The sequence below is a fragment of the Podarcis tiliguerta genome, assembly GCF_965153285.1.
Source record: "Podarcis tiliguerta genome assembly, chromosome: 2".
Taxonomy (NCBI): Eukaryota; Metazoa; Chordata; class Lepidosauria; order Squamata; family Lacertidae; genus Podarcis; species Podarcis tiliguerta.
The window spans coordinates 73430986-73445881 of record NC_139535.1 but is presented as its reverse complement, the minus strand read 5'-3'; the positions used below and the strand labels follow the sequence as shown (position 1 = coordinate 73445881).

Sequence of the window (14896 nt, the reverse complement as noted above, 5' to 3'; positions counted from 1 at the left end):
TAATATAAGCAGAGCATATTGGGGTGGATTATTTTGGAGTTTCAATGTACCATTAATTACTGAATTTATGGGAATATGTTAATTGCACTCTTGCTGCTGCTGTAGGACTTCTGATATTACTGTTTTTTGGCATAAGCAAATACTCTGGTTGAAGATTTGTGCAACACTTGTTATGCCAAAGTGAAAAAAACATCACTATTTAATTTGCTTTTGAGAGGGCTGACACATTGTTAAATATGAGCTTATATTTGGCTTTTTCCTTGTAAATATTTTGAAGTGACATCCACAGCAGACCAAGCCTCTGAATAAGAATTTATGAATGCAAACATTGTTGTCCTAAAGGATGGTCACCTAAAGGATGGTCACATCCCGTATTTATAGCAAACATTACTTGTTTTAGAGCAAAACAGCTCCGCAGAATGTAATAGTTTCCCATAAACACAATTCCTACGTGCTTTAAGTATATCCCAGCTCTATGGACCAGTGTGTGTGTGTGTGTGTGTGTGTGTGTTTTAAAGAATGGGTCTGGCAAATTTTACAATTAAAGCAAGTGTACTCAATTACAGAAGTTGACTTTTCATTGTTTTTGTTTCAGGGTCCATATAAGAGGTTATAACTATCCGTTTGCAACATCTACAGCTTCATAGTCATCTGCTGGTGCCACCAAAACCAGCAGTGCTGCAACTTAAATACATATTGGACAATAAACTGCATGCTTCAAACAAGATATCTTCATCCAATTGGAACCATGGATGATTTCATAATAGTAGTTGATGAAAAATGCTCTGTTTGTTAGTGCAACTAACCCTTTTGTGGGTGATCAGAATAAAATCTTTATTGGCACAGGTCAGTAATTATGACCAGGCTTTTATTTCATAAGTCAAAATAGCCATTGCTGAAAAGTTACTGAATATGTGTGTGAGTAGTATGAAAAAACAACAACAACAAAACAAGATTGGAAACTTGCTAGCTTGTCTTACTGGGTGGAGCAACATAATGATTCAGCAAAAAGCTCTTTAGCTGAAAGCAGATGGTGGATTTATTTTTCAGAATATCTGATGTTAGGAACTCAACTTGGGAGAGGCAGGGGTGAAAACTTAAGAGTTTGCAGCAGCCAGAAGCAATTCTGCAAATGTACAGTGCATAAGATCTGCATGATGGAGGAAACATGAAATGCCACAGGTTTTATTTAATGGATCTTTTAGCTTACTGGAAATAAGCCACATTGAATACAGTAGGGCTTCTGAGCAAATATGCATAGGTTCAGGCTGTTGATGAAAGAGAAGAGTGTCTGAGATGAAGAAAACACTGAAATTTCAAAATACTTCTACAGCCAACTTGCTTTGACTTTAATGAAGAGAGCAGGTGGATTTAAACTAATTCTTCCCCAAGATACAACTGACGTCAGCTGCTCTGACCTGTTGCACAGTTTGTTTATGAACTGCCCTATTCTAATGAACATTTTGAAGAAAACAGTTACCACACAGATGGAATTAGCAGCTTTTCATCATTTCCTGAAGGAAAAAAAGGTAGACTGCTTGGAATCTTGAAATCCAATTCATCACATAAAGATTACTGATGCTGTCAAACATTCGGAAAGAAGACCACGATCTTGAAGAAAAATGTGCCAACAGAATTCAGTTGCAATATAAATCAAGCATTAAATTAACTTAATCTTCCTTGCCTATATTTTAACCCAGAATGCAGGTTAGATGCCTGGCTGATGAATAAGACATTGTGACATAAGCTTTCTTCAGTAAACTCGCCTGTAACCTCAGCGCTAGAGGTTGGCTATTCAAGGTATACATACCTGTTCCTTAACTTTTTTAAAGAAGGCCACTTACTCCAGTGAACTGGTGAAAGCTTTTGTTAAGCATCTGGAGACACAAGTCCCTCCTCCCCAAGAACTAAACCAGCTTTTCACAGCAAAGCCGCCTCAGCAGGTAGAGAGAGTGCTATTGGCTTCATTTGAAATTCGGCAGTCAAAGATGAAAAATGAACTAGGAAATGAAAAAGCAATTTTTTCTTTGTTCCAGTCTATAAATAAGTTGATGGTTTTTATTTGAAGGACATTGTAAATAGGAAATTATACACTATTTGAGTTTGTATTTTAATAAAAGAATAGTCTTGGGTTTTTATGTTATCTATAAACATTGTAAGCAAAGAGTTAATCACTGTACCAAAAGCCACTTATTAAAAAGTATAATATGGAAAGTTTCATATCTACCTATATAGTTTTGAAGCTTCTGTTTAGTTCAATATTGCTTAGTTCATCACAGCCACAGGCTTGTGGTTTACTGTAATTTTAGAATGAAAGGATATTTAGATAGTGGAATTGTCACAATTGTCAGTTTACCTTCATTCAGGTACATAGAAAGGCAGTGCAAGAAGTAGTTTTATGCCTGTATTCAACTTTGCATTGTGTATTCAGATGAAATTTCTATCAAACCCAACTCCTAAAACACCAAGACACTACTGTGGCCACGAAGAGTTGGCTTTGACAGTATTTTTTCATCTTGTTTCGCTTTGTTTCTTGACTAGTAATTGTTTCGACTGGTAAACTTCCATCTCCAAAATACCACTGCAGACTGGAGCAGAATCCCCTTAATGTAACAAAATGTATGCACCTTTGAAGGAGTATTTAGTTTCACTTCTGATTTTGCTAGTATTTAGTTTGGCTCAGTATCCTCTGTAGAACAATATGAATGTAGCCAGACAAAGATGGTCATGGAAACATAGGAAGCCTCGTTTGCTAAACAAAAAACCTTTTTGTCTATGGGGACATCAGTATCCTAGATACAAAATCTTAGATACAGTGTTTGTGTTTAACCCCTTTTTAGGTCCTGTACAATAGCCACTCCAATGTGATTTGAAAGTAGCTGGTTTACCTCCAAGAAAGTTGTAGGGTTTAATAAAGGTTATACACTATAACTGGAGTATGTCTCACAAGTTCAGTTCAGACTAGAAAGTGAGTCAGTATATTTTGTGTGAATATGCACCACCAAGTATATTTAAGCAACCAGTTGAGGTGCAGGGACGCTTTCTCTAGGTAGAACTAAGGAAACTTGCTTGAGAGTATTGCTCAGTTGAGAAGGGAAACTGGGATGTGCACTGCTTCTTGAGGAAAAGCTAAGTGCAGCAGGAGCAAAGTAAAGGCTGTGCTGAAGTAATGTGTTAAAAGCTATCAGAGTAAGAAAGCTAATAGAATTGTAGCGTCTAACAACACAAGAACAAGCTCTTCTCTCAATATTACCTTTCTAGACAGTTTTCTTTTTGTGGGTGAGAAAGGGGGGATTCTGAATGTGAACAGTAAGGGGAGGGGTATTGAAGGGTGACATCACTTTAGCTGCAACATCTCATGATGACATGCACATGTACAGTTATAGAAATGGCATGTTTTCTAATTTCACCTCAGACCGTGCTCTTGGAGATGCTCACACAGTTTGCTGTAAGCCAGTGATGTGCATACCACTGGGAGTCAGCCTTAATTTGGATATAAATATTGTGCTACCTGCTGCTTTGGTGATTACTTAGTAGGCTTCCCTTTGTTTTTCACATTGGTAGTAATGGGAAAGGCAGTAGCAATGCACTTGGGCAAGGAGCAGTTGGAACACTAGTTCTTGTGTTGCAATATCGTTGAAAGTCTGAAACTTGGGGGTGGGGGACGACTTTCTGGAAAAGGTAAAATCTTTAAATGAAGGCTTCTATGTACTAAACCACTACCAGACTCTGATGCTTAAAAGATCTAACGTATGGTGTTTTCTACCATATTTAACTTATTAAATGTCTGTGTCTGCAGTATACATATACTGCTAATTCCATAGTATTCAAGGCCAGGCCCAGTGAGTGGTAATGATGAATTTAGGTCACTCCTGTATATTTACATTTCAGTGGAGGTTTTTTCTTCTTCCCTTTCAGTAACCTTAATTATAGTACAGTCAAGAGGTTGCCTCCTCAATTTCAAAGTAGAAACCCAGTGGGCCAATTGCTAAGTTTTGGTCAGCATTATACTATCAATTTAAACTTGTAATTGAAAACTGGAAGACTGTCACCTGAACTAAATAAAGCTTTTTTCTTTTTTCTTTGATACCACTGGGCTTGTGCCTCTGCAGTTTTTCCTCACTGAGTGAAGATGACAAACTACTGTATATATTAAATGCCAGTGTGCCTGGAGCTAGTGGTCTATAGTCTCTAACTGTATAATGTCAAGTCAAGCATGGGTTATTTGCAGAACAATGAGTCGTACAAGTGATGTTGACTCTTATCCTGTACCCTCTACTATCCACAGGAGCGTAGAAATATTACTTCAAAGCTTTTACTGTAGAGTAAATGCTTTTCTCCTAATGTTAGTACATATAGATGCTTTTGTTCAGAATAGCTTTTGCCTTAATTATTATTTTTGGTTTCAGATTAGCGCAGAGTTCAAGTTTTGTCTTACGTATAATCAACACATTTAAGGTAATTTCATTAATAAAATAATTTTGAAATGTTTTCGTACACTTAAGTAGATTTTTGTTTTTAATGCGGTTTGTCAAGTCTTGAGTTACTTTAGTTGTGTTAATTTCTGAACAACGGAAAGCACATTCTCAAAAAACAAATGTCATAGCTGTGTAACTGTCTTGGTGATGGTTCCTCCAGCAGATTCTGTCAAACTTAATTCTGAAGAGCGGAGTTAAACCTAGAAGATTAAAATTGTAAATTGAAACCATCTAACTTATTTCTGAGGGAAGACTACTATCAGTACTGCTAAGAATACCTAGGTATCCCATATCCCTTGTATCATACCTGACCTCTAATGCTAAGGCCTATGAACTGGCTGCATATTTTAAAATGCACACCAGCTATATTTGTTATGCAAAGGGTGTTTGTTTTTTAGTCCTTTGAAGTTTAGTAGCTTAATATTGAGGACAGTCAGATTTAAGTGACTAATTTAGACCAACAGACAGTGGGCTTGTGGGTTGCTGCCAACTTTCTGATTAATAGTGATTTCAGGTGTGCAACATGCAAATGTGCAGAAGAGTAGAGAGGGCAAATGATAGAAAACTTGAAAACTTCCAATCTCTACTCAGACTAAAAGTTTTGTAGGTGTTGGTCTTGAAAGCCATGAAACAATTGCCCCAAATCTTCTGACCTAGATTATAAGAATATTTACTTTCTGCAGAGGTGAAAGGAATTCTAGAGTGTGATTAGTCTACCTTACTTGTTGCACAATCCCAACATTACTGAAGGGAATAGAATATATTAAAAGCTAGTTCCAAAGATCTCCACAAACAATCAGGAGATCTTTCCACCCACACATGGCTGTTAACGATTTTTCCATTGGGTTGCAGCTCCCCAAAGAAATATTAGCACAGTAGATCATCTCCTGAACATAGTTTCTCAGAAGCTGTGAGGAGGAGCCCAAGACACACTTGTGATTAAAGAAGCTATAAGTTTAAGGAATGAATAGAAAAACTGCCAACACTGAAGAAGTTGGGAATGGGGTAGTTAACTATGGCTTACATTAAGACATCTTAACTTAAAATGGATTTTAGTAATTTTTAAATTATGAATCTACTGGTAAAATGTGACTGTTTATAAGTTCTGCTAGAATACTACCTGAATAAAAGAGAAGGTTATAGTTGCACACTTTAAAATTAACATGCTGAATTCCAGACTATCTAGGAAATACTGAGCTAAAAATTCTTTTAAGAAGCTCTTCCCTCACATAACCTTTGTGGCTGCATACTAAAATGAAGAGTTATTGGAGATTAAACATCACACTGGTTCATGGATGTTGGCGCAGTGTCCTTAACTTTGAAAATTGCCCCTGAATCCACCTGTGTAGTTGTAGTGAAAATCTATTTCTGAGTGGTTTACAATATTCATATATTACTCAAGATCTGTAATGGAAGTTGGGAGAACAAATTTCCAGCTGTGAGGAAAAACCTTACCAGCAATTTCCAGTCAGTTGTATTTTACTGGATGGTCCTTTTCTGCACTTGTCCTGATCATGTCCTTGCCTGGTTATACAGACTATTGAGAGTTTCTTTGACAACTGCTTCTCAGCCTATGAAGCAGGATGCTATGGTGGGTCACCGAAGCAGGCAGTTCTGTTTTGCTGATACTGAAGCTCTATAGCAACAGGACACAACATTGCATTCAAAAGCGGAAAAATTCTCCCCCCCAGGAAAGCAGCTAGCATGGGGATGACCGGTTCTCCAAACCCAGGGAGAAAATAATAGCCATAGGAAGTACGTTTCCCATTCAGTCCCAGTAAGGAATGGGGTAGAGAAAATGTAGAGGTTACTGACTGCTAAAATGTAATTCAGAAATAGCTTGAAATAAGTTGCCTCTGAGTAGAACTCAAATCCACATCATTCCAAATAAGAAAAGGCTCACCAAAAAACTTCCAAGGCCTATTTGTGCGCTACTGAATATTTGTCCAGGGATATATATATTTGTTTGAAATGAATGTGAGATAAAGTCCACCCCGAAACTTTTGTTTTCCAGTAACAGAGTTTGCTGTGCAAAGACCCTGTGTGAGAAGTCTCTGCCCCCCCCCCCAAACTTCTTCTTGTTTTCTAGAGGAATCTGTTTCTATAATTTATCGTTCTTTTAAAAGCCAGACTACTGCTGATTGGTCTCATAATTCACCCTGCTTTTGCACTACCACCCCATCCCTTTCTCTGGAAAAGGAAAGGTGGTTTTTCACTTCCCTCATAGAAGCTGTGTTGTCAGTGTTTTGTGTTTTGTGTTTGAGTCCCATCAACTGCTAAAATGTAGGTATTCATTCTCTGGCATACCAGCAGTACAAGCAGTGGTTATGAAGGGAGCTTGTGAATGAAGGGCAACAGTGTATATAGCTTATTTTTATAAAATGATTGCTGCTTCAATGTCAATGGAGATAGAAATAGAGACGGAGGAAAAATTGGTTTTAAATGGATTTATACGTGGAAATTGTTTGTTCCAACCTAATTGAGCTTTGCCTGCATCAGATAGTCTCAGGTATTGAACACTTGCCTATGCCTGAGCCACTTATCCATTAACAGTTATTTTTAAAGCCTAATTATACGCAGAATTATACACACAAAAACGTATATTGTAATTGCAATGCACACAAGTCCTATGTGGTACCATATTTCTGCAGCATAATTTTATTTATTAACACATGTATTCTTATACAGCTATATGCATTGTTGTATGTATCTCTGTGTTGGTTACTTTAGGAAACCTTGAGCATGTATGTGTATAATAATGCGTATAATATATGTGAGTTGTTCATATTTTTAGTGGAACTGATAAAAAAGTAACTCATCATCAAGAATAAGCTTAGCATCAGTGTTTTCATAAAATTGCTTCCCTAATCTGATATTATAGTTCGTCTACTCTTGATGGCTTCCTTCATATATTTGGATTCGGTAGATTCCTTATGGAAACTGTACAGGGCATTTAAATAGATGTAAACAATTTGGATTTAGAATAAATGTGATTTAGTAAACATTACTGGGTTTATACGCAGAATTAAGTTTCATAACATCCTAACTTGAACAGCTGCAGTCAAACAAAACTTTGCATCATTTAGCAGTATTGCAATGTAATTGTAAGGACTATTAAGCCTAACCTAATGCTGCTAAATGTTCATCTGCAGTCTGCAACTGCCATTCTGTGCTGGTAATCCCAGTAGTGTTTCTTACAATTTGAGAAACCACAAAGCTACATTAGATGAGAAATCACTATTAAATAAAACTCTTAAATGGGTTGCTTGTGGCTAGACTAAAATTTCTTTATTTGAAACGTTTGTCAAGTACTTTGCTGCGACATACCTTCCCTTTCATTCAGAAAAGAGATCTCTCTGACTCAGCTCATTGGCAAGGACCAGACTGTACATTCCTTCTGAAAGAATGGATGCTGCTGGAAATTGCTGGATAAATGTGTATATGAATGGTAGAAAAGCAAAAGCATTGTTCACTTTTGTTTTGCTGCGGGCACACACCATGGCTTGATTTTACAGTAATCTGTACTGGTTATGTTTTAATGCAGATGTTGGCTGTTTAAGCAAGTCTCTCAATCATGGTTGCAGGTGGCAACCATCCTTTGAGTCTCTTTCTTAGACCCACATTTTGGATTATTTGTAGGGGTGCACAGCAAAATCTATATAGCCGCAGTTTCAAACACAGATAAAACAATTATCTCAAGTGACAATGTTTTTCTTATACAGAGAGCAAGTACTTGTAAGTTTCCAGCTTTTGTACCCACTTCCCTGGGAGGAAGCCCTATTGAACTCAGTGGGACTTGCTTTTGTGTTGACATGCATAGGATTGCATCATAAGCCGTGTACCGGCTGCTCTTAATTCTACAGTCTGTTCCCTTGCACATTCATGAATCAGGGCTGCAAGCTTCGTTCAGTGGATAGGCAGCAACTTGAATCAGTTGGACTTGAGTTAAGAATATGCTAGTTATTTCAAGGGCCACTTTTTGTTAATGTAGAGTATGAGAGAAGGCCACTTCTAGTGGCCTTTCTAACAGACCAGTTTCCGGTATCCTAAACATGCAAATCTATTTAAATATAATTGGCTAAAAGAAAAGTGGTTAATGAGCTAAAAATTGTAAGCAGCCCCAGCATGAATGTATCAAGAAATATCATTCTTCACTAATGGTGGTTGGATTATGAATAGCGATGCTGCGTTGCTAAGACTGGCGGCCAATAGTAGCATTGCCTTAAGGAAAATGTGAATTATTGCATGCCTTTCTCTTGGTGTACAAGTAGGACTCTTTTTACATGGGGCAAGGCTGCTGTCAAACAAACTCAATCAAGCACGGATTTAAGTCTGTAGTTTTGAATTGAGTAGCATTTTCCTTCGAAGGCCATAATGTTTGTTTAAAGCCTCCCACTCAAGTGGCTGTTTTTTATTTCCAAATATCAAAGTGTTCTGTTTGCTTTCCAGGTTTTTGAGCATGAAGAAGAGAACAGATGAAGCAGAGCAGAATGGAGCAGGATCTATCACTCCCCAAATCCTAGGAATTTTAGTTCATAAACACACTTGCCGGTGGTTGTGGGCAACCATCTACTTGATGTAAAGAACTTAATTTCAGTATAAACTGGCTCTGGGCAGCGCCGTTGATGCTGCAGCTTTGAGTTGTAGCAGCTGTAATTGTGAATATTTCTGAGATAGTGAAACATGGTGTCCAGTTTTCTATTGCATTTTTTCAAGTGGAAAAGTTTAACTGAATGGTTGACACACAAGTGGTGGAAAGAATTGTGCATATGCCAATTTTTGTAACCTTTTTACTTTGAACTACACTGCTTATGAGATCTCATTGTTTTGGAAGAATGGCATGAACAAGTCTTCAGGAACAGTTGTGGTAAATTGTAAATGCTCACAATTGTGCACTCTTTCTGGGTATTCCTCCCTGGTTTTGAAAGCTGTACACTTAAAACATTCTTAAAATTGCTGGTGTCTTGAGTGACATAAACCAGCTGACAATGGTAGTAACCAAAGATTCCAGTTTTTAAGCATATGAAAGACTCTGCCTGCTTACCTGTGCTAGAAGTAACAGCATCTAAAGTGAAGACTTAAGAGAAACTTAGCGACTACTAGATTATCTTTAGGACTCTGCATTAACTCTATAATGTTCTTGGTATAAAAGGAGAAACAGCATATTTGTCACAAATTTAGTTAACATCTTACAACTGAAACTTGTATGTAAGTTGTTTAGATAAATGTAATCACTGTAAACATCTATATGAACGAATTTTGTTTTTATTTTGGAAACGGGAGCTTTTTTGTTTACAAGTTCATTAAAAACTAAACTGTTTCTGTAAGGAAATGAGGTTTTTTTTAATTTGCCTTGATAATTTGCAATCTAAATTAGACACCACCCTTTTTTAAAATGGGCAACTACAAGGCCATTTGTTAAAGCAAAAGTCCTATTTCTTAATCATTTTAGATCTAGTGTTGTAACTCTTCCTCACTTTTGTTTTTCAATAAATTTTGTATTTTTTTTCTTGATGGGGAGGGGCGCTCTTGCATTTTTATAATCTGTTGCATCGATACCCAGCCCACTGTAACAAGAGACTGGATAAAAATAAAGGCATCTTTTCAGACCCATCACAGCAGCTCACAAGCCTTGCCGTTGTCTTGCATTGGCTGGACTAATTTGCAAAAGTAGCTTTGAAGATTTAAAATGGAAGTGTGTGGAGGATTTTAAAAGAAGGAATTTTCTTTTCAAGTTCTTGTGAAGTGGATATGACCAGATTTACTCTTGTTCTCAGGCAGCATCTCGGTGTGCGGTGTTCACATGGGTTACTGCCTTAGGCTATCCTCACTCTAATCCAGCTAAAAAGATACTCTTACTGCTGGTGATTCGTCTAACAGTGTAACTTATTCCTTTATAGCATGTCAGAATAAATTTTAAAAGTTGTCTGAAAATTCTGCCAGATGCCTATTGTGTACATGGTTTTTATGACTTTCGGACCTGTTGCGTGTTTGGGTTGCAGTGCATATTATGCGGGACACTGAAGCTCTTGAACAGTTGTTTTTTCACAAATTTTCAGGTATTTTATGGTCATGTGAACAAGAACATTTTCAAGATGCATAGTCTACTTTTAAGAACAATTTGTGGAATGTTATATACAGGTATGGTACATGCAGGTTAGCTCAGTTAAGTGAGTTGGGCATTTTACCTTTGCTTTAAAAAAAATGCAGACTGAACAAAAACTCCTTAATTGCTCAAGAATTGAGAAATGATTGAAATGGGTTATACTGCAGAGACCATGGGTAATGTATGGCACGTCTAGCTGTTGTGATGCATTTTTCAGTCTCTCTAGGGAATGATAGGAAACTGGTAGAATAGCAGATAAAAGTTCAACTTGAGAATCAATTGACTTGTTTAGCTACAGCTATCACCTGATTGAAGAAATCTTAGTCTGTTTGCATATCTTTCACTGAATAAATTAGAACAAATTTGTATATAAGTAGCATTAACATCATCATTTTTTAAGTTTACATTCAGCTTTCAATCTGAAGATTAGCAAAGAGGTGCATAGCAATATATTAAAATTCACAACCCAGTACAGGAACCATAGAACAGATATCAAAACAAAATATCAAGAAATAGAAATTCTGACAATCAAGCAGTAATCCAAATCCACAAGTCAGGGCAAATAAATGTTGTACATAATGCCTAAAATAGGGGACAGTGCCATATCTCTGGTGAGGCAGTTCACACCTGGAGTGCCACAACAGAGAAGACCCTGCAGGGCCTCTCCTGCAGATCCTTCCTGCCATCCTGTACATTAATAGTACTTGTGCCCTAAACCAAAGTCAGCACCTTAAATTGGGCTGGTAGCAAACAGGCAGACCATGCTGATCCTTAAGGAATCACTGCTACAGGATCCTGCTTCGCTGCAGTTTTGAACTATTTTCAAGGGCAGCATCACACAGAGAACACCGCAGTAGTCTATTTAAGAGGATGCATGTAGTACTACAGTAGCTAAAAAGAACTGTAGCAAGGCATAGGTGTTCCTTGGCACTTGCACCACCTGGGCCTCAAGGTAACATTGACCCCAAGACCCATCTCTGAGCAAGGATTGCAACTCCATCCAGAACAGGCAATCTTCCCAAACAGTTAGTCTTTCCAGGGTTTAGCTTCCGTTTATTGGCCTTCATCCAGCCCATTGCCTCCAGGCATCTGTCCAGCACCTGAATCCGCCTCTTCTGATTCAGATGGAGAGATAAGGTTGTGTGTCATTGGCATGCTAATGCCATTTTACTTCCAAATTTCCAGATAACAGCTTCCAAGAGATAGTAAAGAGCATGGGGACCGACTTGTGCCCTGCCAGATTCCACAGCATAACTGCCAGGGGATAGAGCAAGAGTCTCCCAGTGCTACTCTCGAATATTAGTTCTGCAGTTAAGAGCAGATGCACTATAATATGGTGCCTCTGACTCGCAACCCACAGAGCTGATTCAGGAGCATACTATGGTTAATGGTATCAAATGGCCATGGAGAGGAAGTGAACCAGCAGGATTGCCCCTTTTCTGATAAAGGTCATGTGAGATGACCAAGGCCATTTCAGAGCTGAAATCATTTCTAAAGCCAGACTGAAATGGGACAGAAGCTGGCAAGTCAGCACCCTCTCAATCACTTGCCCTGAAAAGACATTTGTGGCTAGGTAATAATAATAATTTTAATATTTGTATCCTGACTGAGGCTGGGCTCAGAGCAGCTGACATCATAAAAAACAAGCACAAAAACAGACATAAATTAATTAAAATACATCTTAAAATATTAATACATTTTTATTTGATAATACATTTTTATTTGCAGTTACCCAATACCTCCAGCTCCAAGGAGGATCTCTTGAGAAGAGGCCTCACCACTGCCTTTTTGAGGACTGAGTATGGCCTTCCTAAGTGAATCATTACCTGCTTCCTGGACCTCAATAAGGCCCTCCCTGCTAGCTTTTATTTGCTATGGTGGACAAGGGTAGAGGTGGTAGGCTTGCACACCTATCAGCACCTTGCCCTCGGGCCACAACAACTGAAACTGACCCTAAAATCCCTGCGAGCCTCTGCCAGACTAGCTTTCTACCAGAGCAGTCCTTTTTCTAAAGGAACAACTTTTTAAAAAGATGCCTCTTCTAAAATTATTCTTGTTCAAACAGGCACCCCTCGTAATCATAATCTTTGTGTCAAAAGGATGAATGCATCTTTTAAGATGGCGCCTATTGTCAACACTGTGAGAAAAAGTTTACATAAAATGGGCAATTAATTGTGGGCATCCTATAGGTCAGTTGGCTAAATGTTTCAACCCTGCTTTGAACCAATAATTCTGAACAATGAAATGTGCAGATAAAACTGTTCACTAAGCTAATGCTGGTGCCTTAATTGCTATCTAATAAAGGCCAAGAAGTGCAGAATGTTGAATTAAACTTTCAAAACCTAGGCTATGAATTTTTAACGGGTTGTGTTGCCACATTGTTACAGGAATCTACCGGTAACGAGAAATTATTTAGCAACATGGCAGGTCTTTTCAGGCTCCCCCTCCTCCATTTACTTATTTATTTTTAAACAGCTGCAACAAACATATAAAGGTATTTTCAAGCTACCTTTTAACACGGAGCAGCAAGGCTAGAGGTTCCCCAAGCACTTGCCTTACAATAAAATATTAAAAGTATGCCAGAAGCTGCTCTTGATACATACTAAGAAAATAATTCCTTAACAATTCACATCAAGACCATATAGTTAACAATCACCTTTTCTTTACAGCCTTTGTATCCGCATTGGTCAGAATTGCAGTTTGGTGGTCGTGTTGGAACTGGGCTTTTTTTAGCATTGATAATGAGATTCTGTTGGAGTCTTCAGGAATTTTGAGTTGAGTTCAACTTTTCTTTCAAATGTTTCTGGCTACTAAGTGAATAGAGATTGCTGAAAACCCGTCAGCTAACTTTATTCTAGGATTGGTTCCACTGCTGGGTATTAAACTAGCTTTGTACTGAAGTAGTATTGTTCAGAGGTTCTATACTCTCCATGTCATCCTGTTTTTAAGTAAACACTGTTTAAAGCTTTCCTAAATGTGTATGTTGCATATGTTCTGAAGTGACACGGCGCTCTTGCAGCAAGAAGTTTTCACATGTCTGTCTTGGAGGAAATCATCCTGAAAGCGAAAGTTCGTTGCTCTGGTTGTGCAGATGCCTCCATAAGCACTCAAGGCCAAGTCTTCCATTTTTTGTGTGTGCGTCCTCTTCTTAATTTGCCATTAATTCTCTTCATTTTATACTGCTGTGCAGGAGTTATTTTTTCTATTTGTTTAATGGGTCTACTCTTGCAACCTATGTCTGTGTTTGAGCAGATTCATCAGCCCTTTAGGATTTTTTTTTCATATTAAAAAAATACTAAATAGAGGAGAGTCTTTGCAAGAATTTATAAGTGCCTCAGAATGGGGCACGGCATGTTAAAGTAGTTGAAGTTCAATTTGAACTCTTGATTGCCCTGAGATGCACTGTTCTGCCAGTAAAAGGGCAAGAGCAGAGTGTTAGAATTCTAGACTTGGTTAATCAAACCTTTTGGAAATATAGAAATCTTTTTATTTTTCCTGATATACAATAAACAAGCTCTCTTTTCTGAATTAAATCATCCTTTAAAAATATGCTGCTCTTTAAATAAAAAAACAACAACACCTTGACATCCTAGGAGTTTTGTTTCTGTTTGTGGTCCGTAGTGGTATTTTAAATGGGGAGCTTCAACCCCTGTCCTATTCTGCTGAGTCTGGATTCCACTATTCAGTTATCTTGGATTTTAACTGCTTAGAAGCAGCTCTTCTGGTGAGTGAAATTTGCACAGCTGTGGAGGTAAGCTCCATTAAGAGAAGTATCTGCTGTCTTAATTTGCAGAACATGAGCTGAGAAATATATGTTGAACCATTTCTAATGAACTTCAAAGCTAGTTTTGGCTTTTATCAGAAAATATGGGGATATTCTTAATTATTTTTCACCCCCAAGGAAGGGCATTCAAAATATGTTAGAAATGGCCATCTTCAGGTGTTAACTTCATAGAGGAGCCTGAGAGATCATAAGCCAGCTCAACCTTGATGTCGTGTGATCAGAGTGGCCATCCATAGGTTGGAAATCCTATGTGCAATGAAGGTGGTCCCCTTCAGATTCAGCCTATTGGTCTTCAGCTTAACTGTGTAGCTCCCTTGTGTGGCATCATTGGAGTAGAGGTAGCCCTGCATTTTCCCACAAGCCCCTGGAAGTGGGTGTCTGAAGACAGGTAAGATGAAGTTCCCACTGAAGGAGCAACAATTTCATTGTGCTTCCAGTGTGGGAAAAACAATCCATCTTTTAAAAAAGCTGGTATGCATTGTTACTGTGTAAAATTACCACCGGTACATAAGCTTTAGTCCAAGCAAT

At 38.0% G+C, this 14896-nt stretch overlaps 1 protein-coding gene across 15 annotated transcripts in view; it reads left to right on the top strand.

Annotated features, from left to right (window-relative positions):
• CSNK1A1 (casein kinase 1 alpha 1) overlaps positions 1-13553 on the top strand; it is a gene marked incomplete at its 3' end in the record, with an annotated part of 41217 nt that extends 27664 nt beyond the window's left edge. For 4 of the 15 annotated variants that reach the window (XM_083430910.1, XM_083430907.1, XM_083430916.1 and 1 more), the window contains 2 exons: positions 4410-4458; positions 8928-13553. In XM_083430910.1, the coding sequence (XP_083287036.1) occupies positions 4410-4414 (5 nt within the window). Of the gene's footprint in view, positions 1-595; positions 4093-4409; positions 4459-8927 lie in introns of those variants that run through there. The other 11 variants (XM_083430909.1, XM_083430906.1, XM_083430912.1 and 8 more) reach the window with 3 other exon arrangements.
• Between the last annotated feature and the right edge of the window lie 1343 nt (positions 13554-14896).